A 19,146-nucleotide genomic window follows, 5' to 3' on the forward strand; every position below is an offset into this window, starting at 1 on the left:
TGTTCTCCCACTGCTCTTCCAAATAACCTCTGTGGCTTTTCTGTTTGCCTCCTATAGCCAGCATCTGAGACAGGCTACCTTAAGGTGGGATTTATTTCCAAAACTTGGCATGCTTTTCTTGCTGGCCATAGCTTGACCTTGGTGCAAATTGGACTGATTTGCTTAGTTTGAAAAATTGGATGAGTTGAAATTCCAGTGATTGCCATCAGCATCAATGACCAAAACTATTCGACATCAGCTCATTTTGGGCCCTGCATATGTGGTAAAGCCAGTAGACTTGAACAAGGATCTTTTTAAATTTTCTGTATTAATCTCCACCAGAGCTGTTAACTCTTGTAAGAATCTGGCAACCTGGAAAGCCTCTGTAGCAAGAATACAGACTTAGGTTCCTTCCAGAATGGCTGCTGAAGAGCAATACTCCTGTAAACACAGACAACCCTTGTAGTAGTTTTATTGTGAATATTGTAATTGTTTTAATTAACCTCCTCTCCTCCTCCCAAGCTCCTGGAGTTATAAGATGACATCAGAACTACAGCTTTCATTTTAATACAAATAAATTCCTACCCAGGCTGGGTGGGGAGATGGATCTTGAAAATCTGAGCACTAAAGATTCATATCAAATATCATGCTTTTTGGGGCCTAACTCATGATTTGTTGAATACTTTGGGACAGTAATATTGAAATAATGGCTTCCTGCCCCCAGCACTCCCTTCAAGTTTATTTTTGGTGGCTTTAGACATTTAAGTTATGGCTACATTGCTGTCATGGGATTTGATTGCAGCTCATGTGCATGCATCTGAGCTAGCTTTAATCTAGCACTCCATGACTGCAGCACGGCCACACTTATTGTATACTGTTACTACTACATACTTTATTTTTCCTTTCTTCACCAAGTAGCTGCAGCATGTAGATTCCCAAAGAGGTTTCTCAATGAGAACCCTCAGCAAATACCCCTGTACTATCTGGTGCATTTCCAAATAAAGTAGTGATCCATTGTTCCATAACATGGGCTGCTTGCTGATCTTCCTGCAGAGTAGCATGACATTGAGAAATATTGCAGTTGTCTGCTTTTTGAGCCTCTCAAGGGATATCTTTTCTCAGTCCCATATTGAATTTTGCATACAGGTGGACAACTTTGTGAAGGCTTTGCACAACTGCATTCCTCTGTATGTAACACCATGAATTTTAAATGTTTCATCTGACTGATTCCAAGCTATGCAGTAAATATTTTAGGCCCCAGTGTGCTGATTTACAAGGAAAATTGAAAAACTGAAAGGAAGAAAATGAGAGACATTTAACCCCTGCTATTTGCTTAGCACAACAACCATTTCAACTTTCTCTCCAATTGTCTATAAATCAAATGGAATAAAAGCACCCATTAGTATCTTCCAGAATGATGGTTTCCCATTTCATCTCTGCTCATCCTGCTAATATTTTAACACGTTGACACCCTGAATGACTTATGTCACAGATGGACAGAAAAATGAGGAAGAAGAAATGGGTGTTGGAAGCCTACAGAGAGCCTCTGGAATAGAGGGATCTTTGGTATACGGGATGGAATGAGACGTACAATCCATGATGAGAGGGAATTTATGGGATCTAGTATAGGGGAAATTAAGGTTCACACAGAGTCTATGCCATGAGGCAAGAATTGGGGAGGTCACAGAGTTTCTGGCATGGATGGGGGAAGTAGAAATGAGGACACACAGAGCCATTGAATGGAAGTGAGGGAGCCAGGGAGACACATAGAACCCCAGGCATTATGGAGAATGTTGGGGGAGTTAGAAGGCATCCCTGAAATGAAGGGGAATGTGAGGATGGCATACTAGTAACTTGTTGAGTAGAATGGAGGAATGCTCGTGTGTGCAGTCAGCTCAGCCTACAGAAGCTATGAAATGTGCAGTTGTCTAGTGATATACACCCTGCACAGAAAGCCCTAGCATAATCTAAACAGAGATGTAGAATAATAAGACAAGGCTGGTTTAGTATGTTTTCTAGCGAATGTTCCTCTTGATGATTTTGATTGATGCATCAATTTTTAAAATATATATGATAAAATAATCTTATGTAGCAGTCCTCTCATCTATAGATTACTTGAAAACATGTAATTTATTGTTCCACAGCAGAATAAGCTATAGGTTCCTTTTTACTTAGTATAATACAGATTTTTTTTTAAAACTGTTGATGAATGGAAAAGTGGCCTTTTGATGCACGCTGACATCTGTGGTGCATTTGCATTCACTGCATATTATAAGAGTCCAGTGAATTCTAAATCTTTCATTGCTCATCTGGGAATGTATTCTCTATGTTTCAAACTAGAAATCAAGCTGTCATCAATAAGTACTTAATGCCGCTATGTACAAGCTGCAACTAACATAGTTTCCTTCCATTACATAACAGAAACTGGATCTGCAATTACTGCTTCCTGTGTTGGTTTGGGAAACTCTACAACACCTCCACCAGGACAGGCAGGAAAATCAGTGCCAGGATACAATGGTAAGAGTGTGCAGTGTATATCAATAGGAGAGGAAGTTGCTCACACTACTGAGAGCGAGCTCGGTGCCTAAAAAGGTCAGGCCTTAAGATTATAGTTATTCTTTAACAATCTACGGCCAATATTGGTCTCTGTTCCATCAGTTTCTCATCTCTCTGGCTTAAGTGGCTATTTAACTGGGTGAATGTCCATGTGACATAGAGTCAACATTGCAATTCCTCACCATCTTTTTATTTTTCCTTCCTCCTCATCTTGGGTGGGAAAAAGAAACATGATTTGGGAGGTGGCACATCCTGGAGCTCAAAGTATATATATTACCAATTCGCACAATTTAGAGCATCCATGATGCTGCTCCATGTTGCTCCTTGGAACCAGCCTAGTGGCCTCTGGATTGATGTAAAGCCATTTTTGTCTCTCTCACATGCACGCATGCAACTTTTTGACCTATGTCAGGAGCAGAAGCATTAGTTCTTAATTCTGGCTCCAATTACAAGTACAATTAAAATTACAGCGATCATATGGGTTTTAATTTATCCTGTATTCCTAGAAAATGCTTGCATCTTTCAGGAAGTGCTCCAAAACTCATAAGGTCAGCCACTTAGCAATCTGTCTTATTAGCAAACATTCCTTCCCACCTTTCAACTGTCAGTCTGAGTCGGCATTCCTTGTGCACCCAACATTTCTCTGCTACACAGAAATTTGAAAGTGCATGAAGAACTGGTTGTGGCAGTTGTCACTATACTGTTGAGTCTGAAGGTTTGCAGTGCCTACATACAATTGGGCAATGGATATTACCAAACACTGAGTGTTTGAAACGGAAATCTGCCATAATCTACTGTTAAATTATAGTCAGCAGGTTTTTAGTGTTTAGGAAAAATAGTGTTAATAGTGCTCATCGTTATGACCAGTGGAAAGGAACTAATAGCTAGACTGTGTAGCTCAGTAGTGCTTTGAGAACATGCTGCCACACCTGTAGTTTACATCTAGGACTACATGTGTTATTTATAGGCTTACTGGTTTTTCTTAGAGGCTTAATTGTGTATATATATGTTTAAGAAACAAACTGATCTGATCTTATTTCTGCACAACAATTAAATATAAAACCTCACCTGATTTTAAGTATATAAAGATGATTCTTCATGTGAAATCTGTGACCTCTACAAATATTAAATGAACTAAAAAGCAACATAGCTTATTTGTAGTCACCTCACATCCCCATTCATTTTATCAAACAAGACAGTGTTTGTGTTCAGACTTGTAAAGGGGCTCATATTTGAGAGAGATGTTAAGAACACTATGTTTCAGTATCTGTGCAGCATTTTTATTTCTAGCTGTAAGGAATTGTAGGCTGTGAACCAGCATAGGTCATAAAAAAGAGAGCTTTCATTGTTTGGAAGGTATTTGCATGCTGAGTGCACAGCTATGAGATTAAGAATTCTAAAATATTTTTATACCTAGGAACTGATTTTGACCCAGAGTGTACAGGAATTACTCTAAGAAGGGAACATAATTAGATTTCTTTGAGGTCAAGCTATCTACAGAAGTGTTCACATTTTTGAGGAGAGTTTGGCTGATTTTTGTCTACCAAATAGAAGCAAACATGAACATTAAAAAAAATAAGTTGTTGAAACTGTGGTATGGGCAAGACTGTTACATGAATCCTGCTACATGAATCTGAGTTTTTCAAGTCTAACTTGATGGATTTTTCTTATGTTACTTGAACAGGTGCAAGCAACAATTAGTGTTTTACAGAATTTGTAGTCGCCCAAGAGAATGAAAGCTTCTTGTTAACATCCCTCGAATAGAGGAGACAGGATGACTTTGGAGTTCCTATTCATCCTTCTCAGAACCTTTCTTAGGATAGCTTCTCTTTGTCTAATTAACCCTTCCAATTTTGGGGCCTGGCTGTTTTTGTCCTTATGCCAAGCCTCTGATCCATTGTCTGTGACTGGCTATGCTGGTGTTAAAATCACTGTCCTTTCTGAAGGAGTGGTTTCAGACAGTAAAGATCTAATTTCAGCAGTTATGGAGTCTGTGCATTGGATAGACACAATGGTACTTGAAATGTCTGTTGGCAGACATGGGTATTTCTGCTCTCTCCTCAATTCTCTTCATAATTGTTCAGGGTTGTTGTAGCAGGATGGCCTTGGCTGGATGTTACTATTTCAGATCAGGTCAACTGCACCTATGTTCCCTTCTAGGATCCCTTTAAGGCTTCCTGTCTCTCCACTGTCACCTCTCCTGGGCAGAGACCCACATCTTTTCCCCTCCAGTCCTGGACAGGTTTTCCCAGGCTGCATAGTTCCCTGAGTACACTGTGTTATGCCCGGCAAGCTGAACAGGCCAACATCCTACTCTCTGCTTTCTTTTCAGATGTTGTAAACGGCATAATTGCTAGTACTTACTCATATTACTACACCACTCTTCCTAAGCGAGCCCAAATAAAGTGAAAAGCATTACAGAGAAAACAATAGAGAAGACCCTACATACATGCTAATACTCTTAACAGCGATCACCCCAACTTGAGCAAAGATTCTAAAAGGAGTTAATCCTTCAAACCCCACCATGGGATTTTTCTGTGATTAAAATGGCCCTTTAAATAGGATCCTTCTGTCTGAGACACCTCCTGGAAAGTCTGTGGCCCAGGCAGCAGGATATAAATAGAAAGCATCCAGATACAGTCTTCAGTCCAGATCAAAGTGTTAGGCAAGCCAGGTCCAACCCCGGGCCACATCTTGCCCAAACCTGATTTAAACCCACATCTGTCCTGTCTGTGAAGTCTTAATATGCCTCTCTTCACCACCACCCCTACTTGCTGTTTACAAGCATTAGCCATTCTTAATGGTGTATCTCTAATAGCCATTCTTAATTGTATATCCTATTTAATCAGTTAACCGATTAACATCTTAAATAGGGGAGGGGAGGTGACCATGGACAGGCTGGAGTGCTCCACCCCACCATGGGCCGGGGCTGCTGGGGCTGGGCTAAAGTGCGCTTCTCCAGCTGGGCTGGGCTTGCCATGAATGGTTGGTTAACCATAACTGGTAAGCAACACTCAGTTAAAGGTGATGCTTACTGGTTAACTTTTTAACCATTCACATCCCTATTCATTAAATATTATAAGCTAGGCCTCTGAGCAGTTAATACAGATAAGGGTACCACAGCCATGGGCAAAATGTTGTTTGTCATCGTTCCCTTGTTCTCAGGCAGTAGGGAAGTGATTCTAATAGATTTCCTAGATGAACACTGTAACCAATAGGAGGTTCTAGGCTCTGTCCTTGGGAACCTAAATTTTCCCTATTGAAATATAATCACATTACTAAAGATTGTAACAAAGGCATTGTGAATCAATGGAACGGGCATTGGAGTTGGTCTCTGGATCTTGTCCCAGCTATGACACTGACCTGCTGTGTGAGCTTGGTCAAATCACATATCACTTTACCTCATCTTTCTGTAGTATGAAAAAACACAGTCCTTCCCTGTCAGGATAGTGGTTTCACTGTGTAGAGTTTGTCAAATCAGAGACACATCTTGTGCATTTGGAAACAGACAGTTTCATTAATCCCATATCTAGTGGACTCCTTCAATCTCTAATAACATTAGTTGCTATCACTTTGGGTGTGTCTACACAGCAAAGTTATTTTGGAATAGTGGCTGTTATTCCGAAATAACTATACGACCATCTACACAGCAATTCTGTTATTTCAAAATAACGGGCAGCTTATTCTGACTTCTGTAAACCTCGTACTAGGAAGAATAATGCCTATTTTGAAATAGCTATTTCGAAATAAGGTGTGTTTAGATGCTCCACTTCCGCTATTTCGAAATAGCCCCTCACCAGAGCCATTCTAAGTTATTCCTCCTGGGGCTCTTAATCGAGATAGATGTCTACATTAGGGAAGCCTGCCTCAGACTAATTTTGAAGCATCCCTGCAGTGTAGATGTTCTATTTCAAAATGAACTATTTTGGAATAGCTATTCCAGAATAGCTTATTCCGAAATAACTGTGCACTGTAGACGTAGCCTTACTAATATTGATTATGACCTCACTGTCATACTTCTGAAAATGTTTTTTTTAATTGGAGATTCAGATTTCACTGGAGTTTTTTTTTTCCTTTTAAATTTTAGGGCCTCTACCCCTACCAGGTGCTTCTTTAGTTTAAGGCCTATGGTACTTATGGCTGGGATGCAAACAGGAATCTTTAGCTCATCTATTTTGGTACTCAGAAAAATCTATAATTCCTTCTGTTGCCAGTGCCTTCTCCACACTAAGTGTGACATCAGTGGGCATTCATCAAATTAAGGTTTGTAGACATGATGAGTTAGTATTCAGCAAGTCCGGGTTTGAATCTACACTAGCTTGCTGTGTGGACCTGCTACTGTACAATAGATGTTCCATAGTGCTGTGTAGTAGGGATCTACCTAACCAGTTAGTGCATTGTAGCTTCTCAACCTGTCTTGCTTTGCACTAACTCTCCAGGTAGACCAGCTGTTAGAGATTGTCCTTGTCCATCTGAAAAGTACCAGTTACAGGTGAGAAAAATGATCTCTTCCTTTGTTACTTTGCAGTGATGGTTCTGGATGACAACAAGCAACCAGTGAAGGCCAAGACTTTAGGAAATATTGTGGTAAAGTAAGCAAGTCAAAACTTCCAAGGTGTCTTATAATTAAGAGGAGCTGACTTATATGAAAATGGTTGAGGAGAGCACATTATTAATTTTTGGCAAAGACGTAAATAGCAGTGGCAAATAAGGATGAGAGTAGAAGAGCCTGGCTGTATGTGGTGTTGATTTTTAGAAAGACCTCACTTAATCCTGCAACACTAATATGGGAGCACTCAACTCACCTAGTACAAAAGGGTTAAAACAAACTCATTCTGATAACTTGGTGCGTTTAACTGCTTTCCCCCTTTCCCCTTTATCACAGACTTCTTCGCTATGTTTCTTATTTGCCAGCATAAGAACAAGCCTAATTACTGTGATTCTAGAGAACAGAATTCTGGGAACTACTTCCATTGTTTACACTGCCACATCTCTGACTTCCTCCTGATTTAGTGGAGCTCTTCAGTGTCATAAAATTGTATGCTTAATTTATAGGAGAATGAATCAATGCTTGCTTGATGCTTCATTGTCCCTAACTGGCTAAATCTAATGCAGCATTTGCAAATTCTTCAGTGTAAAATGCTTGTTTGCTAATCCTAATAAAGCAAGAGCCCTTCTAGTGTCTGCAAATATGGTTTGTATGGAAAGGATGACTAGGACCCTTCCCCAGAATAACCATGGCTCAGATGGGGGACATGCATTGAAAGACTCCATAGGAAAAAGATTAATTGTTATGCTATACCTTCTGTTTGATAATACTTGACAGCACACTCTTTTCTCTCCAATCTGGTGTGTTTTGTCAACAGTAAAAGTCACTTTAAAATGCACTCCCTTTTTTATACTTTCCCAAATCACTCCTCAAAGGAGATTTTAGATACAGGGGCCTCATCTGAAAGCCACTCTAAGTACTGACTGCTTTTCTTATCTCCTTTTCTGCTTTCTCCTCGTCTTCAGTTTCCATTGTGTCTGCTCCCATGGCATATGCCAGTTGCATTTCTTGGTTGATTTACAGGTGAACGTTGGGGTTACTTTTGGTTAGTCAGGTACCCTTTGGTGACTTATTATCTAGTCTTACTTTCAGCAAATACATGTCCCTATGACAATGCATCAATCTACTGCTGTTTCAGTAAAATCTAGGAGAGGAGTGCATCCTTTAAAAGGCTGGTGAAGAACATATTGAAAGTTTAACATTGGAACCTTTTTGGCTAAATGACATCTACTTGCAATAGGCTCAAAAGCAACTAATTTCAGTTAGGTTTTGTTGGGAAATCTAGAGAGCAGGAGAAGGAGAACAAGAGCATAACTAAGACCATACATACTGGCTGTGTCTACACTGGCATGAATTTCCGGAACTGCTTAAAACAGAATAGTTTTCGTTATAAGTATTTCCGGAAAAAGAGCATCTACATTGGCAGGCTGCTTTTCCAGAAAAACATCTGTGGCCAATGTAGACGCGCTTTTCCAGATCGCCATTTTCGCGATCGGGGCTTTTTTCCGGAAAAGACTACTGGGCTGTCTACACTGGCCCTTTTCCGGAACAGTGTTCCAGAATAAGGACTTATGCCGGGAGCAGAATAGTTTTTCCGGAATAGCGGCTGATTTTGTACAGTAGAGCGTCGTTGCTTTTCTGGAAATTCAAGGGCCAGTGTAGACAGCTCGCAGCTTATTCCGGAAAAGCGGCTGATTTTCCGGAATAAGTGGCCCAGTGTAGACACAGCCGGGGTGTTTGGAGCATTAGCTGGGGATATAGGAGATCTCTGGTTCAAGTCCTTATTCTACCCCCTAATTTAAAATATCAGTTTTAATCACAAAATGAACACTTTATAAAATAGGGCCATCAGAAACTATTCCTCTTAACACAACCCATTCGGTTGCTCGAGCAGCTTCTGCTCTGTGTGCTGCTGCATGCAGATATAAAGGGCAGAGCTGCTCCCATGCCCCTCAGTTCCTTCATGTCTCATGTGGCAGTTGTTGGAACCCCTGTTAATTACCAGAAGTTTTCTCTCTCTCCTGGGTGTCAAGTATAATAGTAGTAAATAATACATTAAATTAAAATTTGATTGTTTTCCACGTTTGGGGGTTCTACCACCAGCAACGAGAAATGCTCTGGTTGCTGGGCTTCAAGCCCTGTGCATCTACAAAATCTATGCTAGTGAGTGACATGCACAGTAAAGAGTATGGACAAAGGACATGTAAAAGAGCAGTTCCAGATTTGTTGAAAATTCAAGCTTAAAACAAAGAAGGCTAGGATGGGTAGGTTGAGGCTCTTCTTCGAGTGCTTGTTCATGTCAATTCCAATCAGTTGTACATGCGCTGTGTGCAAGAGTGTCAGAAACTTTTCCCCTTAGCAGCTCCTGTAGGGTTGGCTGTGGAGCCCCCTAGAGTGGTGCCACTATCTCAGCGTATGTCAACACTACAAAGTTAATTCGAACTAACGTCCCTTAGTTTGAATTAACTTTGATAGGTGCTACACTAGCGCTCCGCTAGTTCGAACTTAATTCGAACTAGCGGAGCGCTTAGTTCGAACTAGGTAAACCTCATTGTACGAGGACTAAGCCTAGTTCGAACATATTAGTTCGAATTAAGGGCTGTGTAGCCCCTTAATTCGAACTAGTGGGAGGCTAGCCCTCCCCAGCTTTCCCTGGTGGCCACTCTGGCCAACACCAGGGAAACTCGTCTGCCCCCTCCCGGCCCCGGCCCCCTTAAAGGGGCACGGGCTGGCTACGGTGCCCGTGCCAGGTGCAAGCCTGCCAGCACCCAGCCAGCAGACCCTGCACCTGGCACGGCTCGATCCAGCCACCCGATGCCCCCCAGCCCTCCCCCTCTTCCCGGGACCAGGCTGGCGGCTCCCGGGAGCTTGCCCAGCACCGCAAGAGGCGGGCACCCGCCTGGTCCAGTGCAGACATCGTGGACCTTGTCCACGACCTCCGCACTAGGCACAGGAAAGCGGCCATCTAGGGCAGGGGAGCTGCCAGCCTGGCCACCCAGGAGCAGGTGTGCATGAAAATCAAGGTGGTCCACTGAGACCCCTGACCCTCAGCCCTGAGCTTACAATGGCCGTACTGGGTCAGACCAAAGGTTAATTTAGCCCAGTAGCCTGTCTGTCAACAGCGGCCAACCCTAGGGACCCTGGAGGCGATGGACCAAAGACAGTGACCAAGCCATTTGTCTCATGCCATCCCTCTCCAGCCTTCCACAAACTTTGGGCAGGGACACCACTCCTACCCCCTGGCTAATAGCACTCCATGGACCTAACCTCCATGACTTGATCTCACGTTCCTTTAAACTCTGTTCTAGTTGTAGCCTTCACAGCCTCCTGCAGCAAGGAGTTCCACAGGTTGACTATTTGCTTTGTGAAGAAGAACTTTCTGTTATTAGTTTGAAGCCTGCTACCCATTCCTTTCCTTTGGTGTCCTCTAGTCCTTCTATTATGGGAACTAATGAAGAACTTTTCTGTATGCACCCTCTCTACCCCACTCGTGCTTTTATAGACCTCTATCATATCCCCCTTACATCTCCTCTTTTCTAAGCTGAGAAGTCCCAGTCTCTTTAGCCTCTCTTCATATGGGACCTGTTCCAAACCCCTCATCATTGTAGTTGCCCTCCCCTCTCCCACCCTCTCTCTTCCCCTCTCCCACCTCCTTTTCCCAGTATCCCCCAGTTTTGTTCAATAAAGAGAGATTCTATTTTTGAACACAATTGTCCTTTATTTTGTACATCAGGAAGGGGGGCTAGGGAGGGGTAAGTGGAAGGAGGTGAGGGAGCAATGGGGTACGAGCCCCGATGGGGAGGACTGGGCTGGCTCTCCGGGCTTCTGGGGGTGGAACCTCTCCTGCAGCCCCCCCAATTGTCCCCTCTCCCCAGATGGCAGCCTGCGGCAAGTGTCTAGTCCCCTCCCCCCTTCTTTCTTATCACCTATGGCAGTGTTGGAACTTCTAGATGTCTTGCCTAGGCAAGTGTCTAGTCCCTAACAAATGATAGTTGCTTATCTCGCTTTCTCATAGCTGTTTTTCTTGAAACCTGCCAAAATCTTTTGGAAAACCCCTGCTTCAATTCAGTCTTTACACCGACTCATTCAATACAATTTATTGGGGTGCACCTGAACTCTGCCTCAGCCAGCGCCTTTCTGCCTCCCGACAGAGTCCTAAGGATCTACGAGCTAGTCTGCATAATGCCAAGTGTCACAGTGCACGACTGTTTACAACTCCTGGGACACATGGCATCCTACAACTCTGTGGTCACCAATGCTCATCTATTTATGAGGTGCCTCTAGGGATGGCTAAGATTGAATCTACACTCCCTGACCAAAACACTGTCAGCTCCCAACACAGTATAAAGTTCAATACTCTGGTGGACAAAGCTGTACAGTTTATGCAGAGGAATACTTTTTCAACCCCCAGAACCCACAGTGATGGATGCTTCCGTCACAGGCTGGGGTGAACACACATGAGAGACCTTACAACTCAGAGCCTATGGACTCTGGCATAGAGAAAGCTACGCTTGAAAGTTCTTGAGCTCAGGGCCATCTGGCTCACATGCCAGCATTTTCTACCTCACATCACTGGAAGACACGTCAGGATATATACCAGCAATATGACCTGTATGTTTTATGTAAACAGACAAGGCAGGACACAATCCCTGCCTCTGTGCAGAAGCTATGCACTTTGGAACTTGTGCTTTACTCATGGCATCTCCATAAGTGCATGCCATCTCTCCAGCACTCCAAACACCATAGCCAATACCTAAGCAGAGCCCTTCCACAAGATCATGAGTGGCAGATTGACTGTTCAATTCTGGCAGAGATATTTGCACAGTGGGGATACCCTCACCATAGATCTATTTGCTACTAGAACAAACAAAAAGTGCCTTTATTGCTTCAGGGCAGGCTTGGGAAAGCACTCACTCAGATACACTCTTATCCTCAAGTGGGGCAATCATCTGTTCTATACATTTCCTCCTTCTCCCCTCCTCAATAGGATACCTCAATCAAATACAGAAGGACAAAGTGAGAGTTATCCTAATAGCATCTTGTTGGTCGCACTAACTGTGATTTCCCCTTTTGAACAGAATGACCCTGTACCACCTGATCACACTCACGTGCAACCCGAGCATACTATTCCAACCAGGAACCGAAGCTCCCCGTCCACAATTTCTCATGCTTCACCTCAAGGTGTGGCACCTTGATCATTCATGGGCATAGAATTACAATATTCAGACCAGGTATGAGATGTACTCCTCCATAGCAGGGCCCCTGCAATGAGGAAGACATACAGTAACAAATGGTCTCGTTTTGTACATTTGACTGCTTCCCGTAATATATTGCTGGAGGATCCCCCCACCTTCAATTGCTGAATACTTACTTCAGCTCAAGAAATCCCACCTTTCCATGTGCTCAGAGTACATCTCACAGCAATAACAATGTTCCACATCATGGTCAACGACACCACGATCTTCGCTCATCCCACAACCAATCGGTTCCTCAAAGGCCTACTCGCTGTATATCCTGACATTGCTGCCTCACAGGCACCATGAGACATACATCTGGTATTAACCATGCTCACAAAACCTACATTGGAACCTATGGCCACATGCTCCCTTCTCCACTTTACGCTCAAAACAGCATTCCTAGTTGCAATAACATCAGCACGTCGGCTGGGAGATATGGCTGCCCTAATGGCAGACCCACTGTTCACCATATTTTTTAAGGACAAAATCTCTCTACAGACATTTCTGAAGTTTTTATCCAAAGTACGCTCCGCCTTCCACCTTAATCAAACAATACACTTACCTGTATTTTTTCCCAAGCCTCATTCCAACCCCTTTGAGGCACAGATGCACCTACTTGACATCTGCAGGGTGCTCTCCTTGTACCTCCACAGAATAAGACTCTCTAGGTCATCTCCAAGACTCTTCATCTCTATTGTGGAGCATAGCAAGGGGCATCAGATATCATCTCAAAGACTATCTCATTAGATCTCTGACTGCATCACAATGTGCTATGATTTGAATCATCACCACATACCTTAGTCCATGCACACTCCACAAGAGCAGTCACCACTTTGGTCGCTTACCTGAGGAAGGTTCCCATTGACTATATATGTGCTGCTGCTACACAGACATCAGAACAAATTTTCACTAAGCACTATGCACTTTCCACCGGCCCTCTTCACTCTACAAGAGTAGCAAATTCCGTACGTACTACACACAGCTTACCTCCTGATCCAAAGTCCCTACCTCCATATGACAAATTGCTTTGCAGTCACCTGCTGAAGAGTACTCCTAGGGATGTCTCTCTCAAAGAAGAGGAGGTTACTCACCTCTACTGTAAATGATGTTATTTGAGATGAGCATCCTTGGGGGTGCTCCACTACCCTCCTGTCTTCCCCTCTACTTCGGACCTAGAAAAAAATCATTTCCACCAGACTGGATTCCGGTACAGAAGGAACCGAGGGGAGGGGGACCATGAATGTGCGCTAGTGCTGGACGGCGCCGTGTATCTTGCATGCCGCACATGCATGGCCCTCAATGCACTGCTAGGAGGAATTCACTGTGCGGTGCTGGGATGCACTGACACCTGCTGTGGAGCCCTCACAGGGATGCTCATCTTAAAGAACGTCAGTTAAAGCCAAGGTGAGTAGCCTCTTCTTAGTCCTCACAGAGAACATAGCAGCAGCTCTAGCAGGGAAGAGCCTGCTCAGTCAAGAGGCTACTATGCTTTTGGAGCTCTTCACTGCCAACTTAATAGCTATAGAAGCTTCTTAGCTACTGGAATCCAAAACAGTCTGGCAGATCACCTGAGTAGATTGTTTACAAGATACTAGGAGTGGTCTCTTTGTCCACTCTACATCTGGCTAACTATATGTTCCATTCAGGGGGAAGGGTTTTCCCCAAATAAACTTATTTGCAACAAGGATCAGCAGTTCTGTTCCATACAAGGTCACAGCCTGGGATCCCTGTCAGATGCTTTCTTATGACTCTGATTAGGACAGCAGCTTTGTTGTTCCCAGCCGATTCTAGATTACTTACTGTAACAGAAATACTGAGGTTTGACTGTGAGGGTGCATCTAAACTACATGGCTCCGTCGACGGATCCATGTAGATTAGGCAGGATGGCAAAGGGACATGAAGCCGCGATTTAAATAATCGCCGCTTCATTTAAATAAAAATGGCCGCCACACTGTGCCGATCAGCTGATTGTCAGCACAGCGCAGCAGTCTAGACGAGGATCTGCCGACCCCAGAACCCTTCGTTGGCAGATCTTTCTAAGCCTCAACAGCTACTAATGAGGGGAAAAGTTTCCGATGGCTATGCTCTGGGAGAGTGAACTGGATATTTGCAGCACATCCAGAACAATAGATAATGAATAGATTTTTTTCCAACATCAACGATCTTTTTGAAGCACTTGACTGTTTGCCCCAAAAGTGGAAGAGGAGTAGTAACATATAGTTCAGCTTAACTGCCACGGAGGAGTTGCCACAATGCGAGTGTTGCTTACAATGTGAGTGCTGCATTGTAAGAACCTTTCTGTGTTTACAATAGAACATTTCATCTTTAGATCTCAAAATGCTTTAAAATGGAGAGCATGATCATTAGCCACATTTTACAGATGGGAAAACAGAGGCACAGAGAGGGGAAATGACTTGTCCTACATCCGCAGTAGACCTGAACCCAGTCCCATTCTAGTGCTGTACCTACTAAGCCATGCTGAAGAGAAGGTAAACTAGCATGAGGCAGCTGGTCTCTGTTTCCTCTTCTGTGAGCTAAAATCTTTGGACGTGAAGGTTAATTAACTGAAAATTCATTTTGAAGTGGTATTTGTAATGACCTCCAGCTTCCATTAGCAAAGGCAGCCTGATGAGGTGACAGATATTTTAACATAGTCACAGGAAGGTCAGATTTCTTTCTTTCTTTCTTTTAATTCTTTCTAACCATTATTATTAGCAAAACAGAATATTGTCTGTTCTCATAAGGAACATTAGCAAAGAAAAATCAAAAGAAAATTCCACTGCTGGGGGAAATTCAGAATCCTTTTATCTGTAGATTGTAGATGTCACAAATCTTCTGAATTTATTTTTAGAGGTAATTACCAATACTTCTGTCTCCCTAGCTAACATTACTCTTTAGACCCTGCCATAACACAAAGGTAAGACATAGCATATCATAAAGATAGCAGTCTCTACCAGCTGATCTCCAACAAGAGTCTTTCATGCAACTCTGTGTCTGTGTTTCTAATCCCAGTGTGGTACTTCTCCCCTAGTATTTAATATAGCTGGTTTTTCACTCTTGCTGTGAAACGCCCTGGGAAAAATCTTAGTAGCAGTAAAGGTCTGATAGATAGTAAAATTGTCAATCATCATACATCACACACACAGACTCATTATGCAGTATTTGACAAATATTTCTGTTCTATACTGAGAAGAATCAAGATGATACATTAATATTTCTCAGTGAGAATGAAGTACTTTTTGTTCCATCCCAACTAGAGTGGATGTTAAACCACACTATTCTTTCTCTCACCCTCTTTCTTTATCCTCTTTTAGTAACCATCCCTTCCCAGTAGCTGCACTGCATCTGTTTTCTCGTATTTGGGAGGGCTTTTAGAAGTTTTTCAATCATATCCTCCTGGATTATGGTTTTTGTCAGATTTCACAAGGTAAGCAAAGTCAGACCTGATCTGTATTGTGATAGGAGAGCACCAAGGAAACCAAGAATGCTGTGGGAAGTGGTGATAGGCAAATGACATTTCTCTCTCCAGTATCTCCGAACAGAACTAGTGCACCCCTTAGTGCTAGATTATGCTTTATGTGAAGCGATCTTTCAGATGAAACACAAAATAGAGCTCTTGATCACTTGGTACTTCATCCTCTGATTCTAAAGGGCCCAGTCCTGCTATTATTAAAGTCTGCAGCAAAATGCTTATTGACTTCCACGGTATGGTGATTTGGCCCTTTGGGTGTTAATTTAAAATTCCAGTGCCTTTATGTATATCCTGGCAAGCTGATTTCCGTGTGTAGTTTATGGGATTGATTTTCTCTTTCTGACCTAAATGTGTCATCAGACACATGTGACATCAGAGGTGGACCACATTGCTGGTGGCAGGAGTGATTTCTGTATAAATGTTGTTCCTGTGGGCTTAAGTTCCATGGGGTATGTCTACACTAGCCCCCTAGTTAGAACTAGGGAGGCTAATGTAGGCATTCGAAGTTGCAAATGAAGCCCAGTATTTAAATATCCTGAGCTTCATTTGCATCGTGCTGGGCGCCGCCATTTTTAAATGTCCCTTAGTCCGAACTCCGTGCCTGTGGCTACACGCGGCACGGAGTAGGTAGTTCAAATTAGGATCTCTAATTCGAACTACCGGTACACCTCGTTCCACCTCGTTCCATACCCATGGTGGTTTATAATTTATCAGTATGGACATTACTGAGGAATGTTTCAATGCTGGAGGTATTATTCTTTGGATAGTGTTATAAATCATAGTGGTGTTTGTTAGTGTTTGGTGACTGCTAGGATGAAAATGAAGATTCCATGTATTAATGCATTCATCCTAAGCTGACACCAGGAGACCTTCTGTGCCACATTATTGAATTGATCTATGTCTGCACAGATTCTCTCCTCCTCCTTCCCACTCCAACCCACTTTCAGAATTAACCTTTATAGGATCCCAATCCCCCCTCCACTGAATTTATATTTTTGGGGCTAAACCCAGTTTCCTTTAATTTTATATTGATAGCCAATACTGTGGAGTTAAAAAAAATCACCGTTTCTCCTTGTCAACCCAGGGAGTGTTGCAGCATCTTCCCATCTGACAAGTATTACGTATGTGGAATGTCCCTTCTATTTTCATCACATTTAGATACTGACTGAAGTGGCAGAATGGAAAACATGTTGAAAAATCAGCTGATGGTGCATTTCAACTTCTGTCATTTCTCTTCTCTTCTGTGAATGAAACCCAAATTATTTTATTTTTGAAAATGTTGGCTTTTTCCTTTCTCTATCTCCCCCCCAATAATTATTACCGTTTATTTTGCATAATTTCACTTCATCTTTATTCAATTAAAATGAATACAACCATCTGAAAATACTTGATCCATATTCTTATGATCCTGAAGTCAATGATGCTGGGACAATTTACACAAACTGAAGGTCTGATTTTGTGTGTGATCATGTGTGTGTGTATGTATGTATTATATGTATCATAAAATGTTTATAGCTATGTCATTCACATATATATTTGCAAATTTCTTTATTTTGGGCAATGTTTTAAACTGAATGATGATGACAGATATTTATAGCTCTTTCATGTTCACTAGAGCAAACTTTATTTTACTAAAAGTTGGAAGCCCTGGTATTCTATAAAATGTACCAGCTACAACTGTCTTCAAGTTTAGAATTTGAATGTGATTTAACAATAGTTTATGAATTACCTAACTTTCAGAATCATCTCACATTAAGCAATATATGTGCTAAAGGAACTGTCATCCAAATGCCTCATCGTCATTTGCTTACCCGAATGAGATATAAATGCAGTTCTGTCACATTGTGATTATCTATTATACTATGCATCATTGCAACTTTTGAGTTGTATCTTATTATTCTAACTACTGCATTTTGTCCTTTTTAATATAAGATTACCTTTGCCTCCTGGAGCCTTCTCGGGTCTCTGGAAAAATCAAGAAATGTTCGAGGAGTTATATTTCCAAAAATTTCCAGTAAGAATTACAAAGGAAATATATAAATTACCAGAGACACAGTGGCATTGATTGACATGAGTTAGTACTTAAGATTCTGTCATTGCTTCTTTTGATGAGACCTTTGATGTGTATTTATGATTAAAACATTTAAAATTAAACCTTTCATTGTGCTGAATATTGGAATGTAGTCACTCTCTTTTAAATAAAATTTTAAAAAATATAGTTTGTCTTCTGTATGAGGTAATATATACAGGAGGGAAGCATGAGTAGTGAAGGGAATCGGTATTTAATTCAATAAATTATGGTTCCCTCATCAGATCTGCACATGGAAGAGAATGTGTATATAAGCTGATCTCCTTTCCACACAAAAATTGTGTGTGTGTTTTCTATGAACGCTCAAGAAGAAAGAATTTTGGGCTATGAGTGGAAATAACTGAGGGAACAGATTTATATGTGGGCAAGCTGTCATTTTGTGCTCTAGAAAGGAGTTGCTATTGTGCATCTGAGTCAAGATAGAAACAGGAATTTAATGAGAATTTGAATTTAATTTTCCCATCCTTTTGTGACAGCCTCCCACTTCCTCAGGACTCAGGAGATCCTCATTTTCCAGGGTTTTGAGTAAGTAGTGAATAGGCTGGAAAAAGTGTGAGTGGGCTTAAGGGTAGGGATGTGAGGGTATGTCTACACTACAAAGTTAATTCGAACTAACAGATGTTAGTTCGAATTAACTTTGATAGGCGCTACACTAGCGCTCCGCTAGTTCGAACTTAATTCGAACTAGCGGAGCGCTTAGTTCGAACCTCATTCTACGAGGACTAAGCCTAGTTCGAACTTACTAGTTCGAATTAAGGGCTGTGTAGCCCCTTAATTCGAACTAGTGGGAGGCTAGCCCTCCCCAGCTTTCCCTGGTGGCCACTCTGGCCAACACCAGGGAAACTCGTCTGCCCCCCTCCCGGCCCCGGCCCCCTTAAAGGGGCACGGGCTGGCTACGGTGCCCGTGCCAGGTGCAAGCCTGCCAGCACCCAGCTAGCAGACCCTGCACCTGGCATGGCTTGAGCCAGCCACCCGATGCCCCCCAGCCCTCCCCCTCTTCTCGGGACCAGGCTGGCGGCTCCCGGGAGCTTGCCCGGGACCGTAAGAGGTGGGCACCCGCCTGGTCTAGTGCGGATATCGTGGACCTCGTCCACGACCTCCACACTAGGCACAGGAAAGCGGCCATCTAGGGCAGGGGAGCTGCCAGCCTGGCCACCCAGGAGCAGGTGTGCATGAAAATCAAGGTGGTCCACTGAGACCCCTGACCCTGAGCCCTGAGCTTACAATGGCCGTACTGGGTCAGACCAAAGGTTAATTTAGCCCA

General features: G+C 42.6%; 1 protein-coding gene across 3 annotated transcripts in view; it reads left to right on the forward strand.

The window, feature by feature from the left end:
• ACSS3 (acyl-CoA synthetase short chain family member 3) overlaps nt 1–19,146 on the forward strand; it is a 127,005-nt gene that overhangs the window by 92,165 nt on the left and 15,694 nt on the right. For all 3 annotated transcript variants that reach the window (XM_006118478.5, XM_025182327.3, XM_025182328.3), the window contains 3 exons: nt 2,401–2,496; nt 7,064–7,127; nt 17,726–17,807. In XM_006118478.5, coding sequence (XP_006118540.3) covers nt 2,401–2,496; nt 7,064–7,127; nt 17,726–17,807 — 242 coding nt within the window. The remainder of the gene's footprint in view (nt 1–2,400; nt 2,497–7,063; nt 7,128–17,725; nt 17,808–19,146) is intronic.

The sequence above is a fragment of the Pelodiscus sinensis genome, chromosome 1 (assembly GCF_052426305.1).
Source record: "Pelodiscus sinensis isolate ZL-2025 chromosome 1, ASM5242630v1, whole genome shotgun sequence".
Classification (NCBI taxonomy): Eukaryota; Metazoa; Chordata; order Testudines; family Trionychidae; genus Pelodiscus; species Pelodiscus sinensis.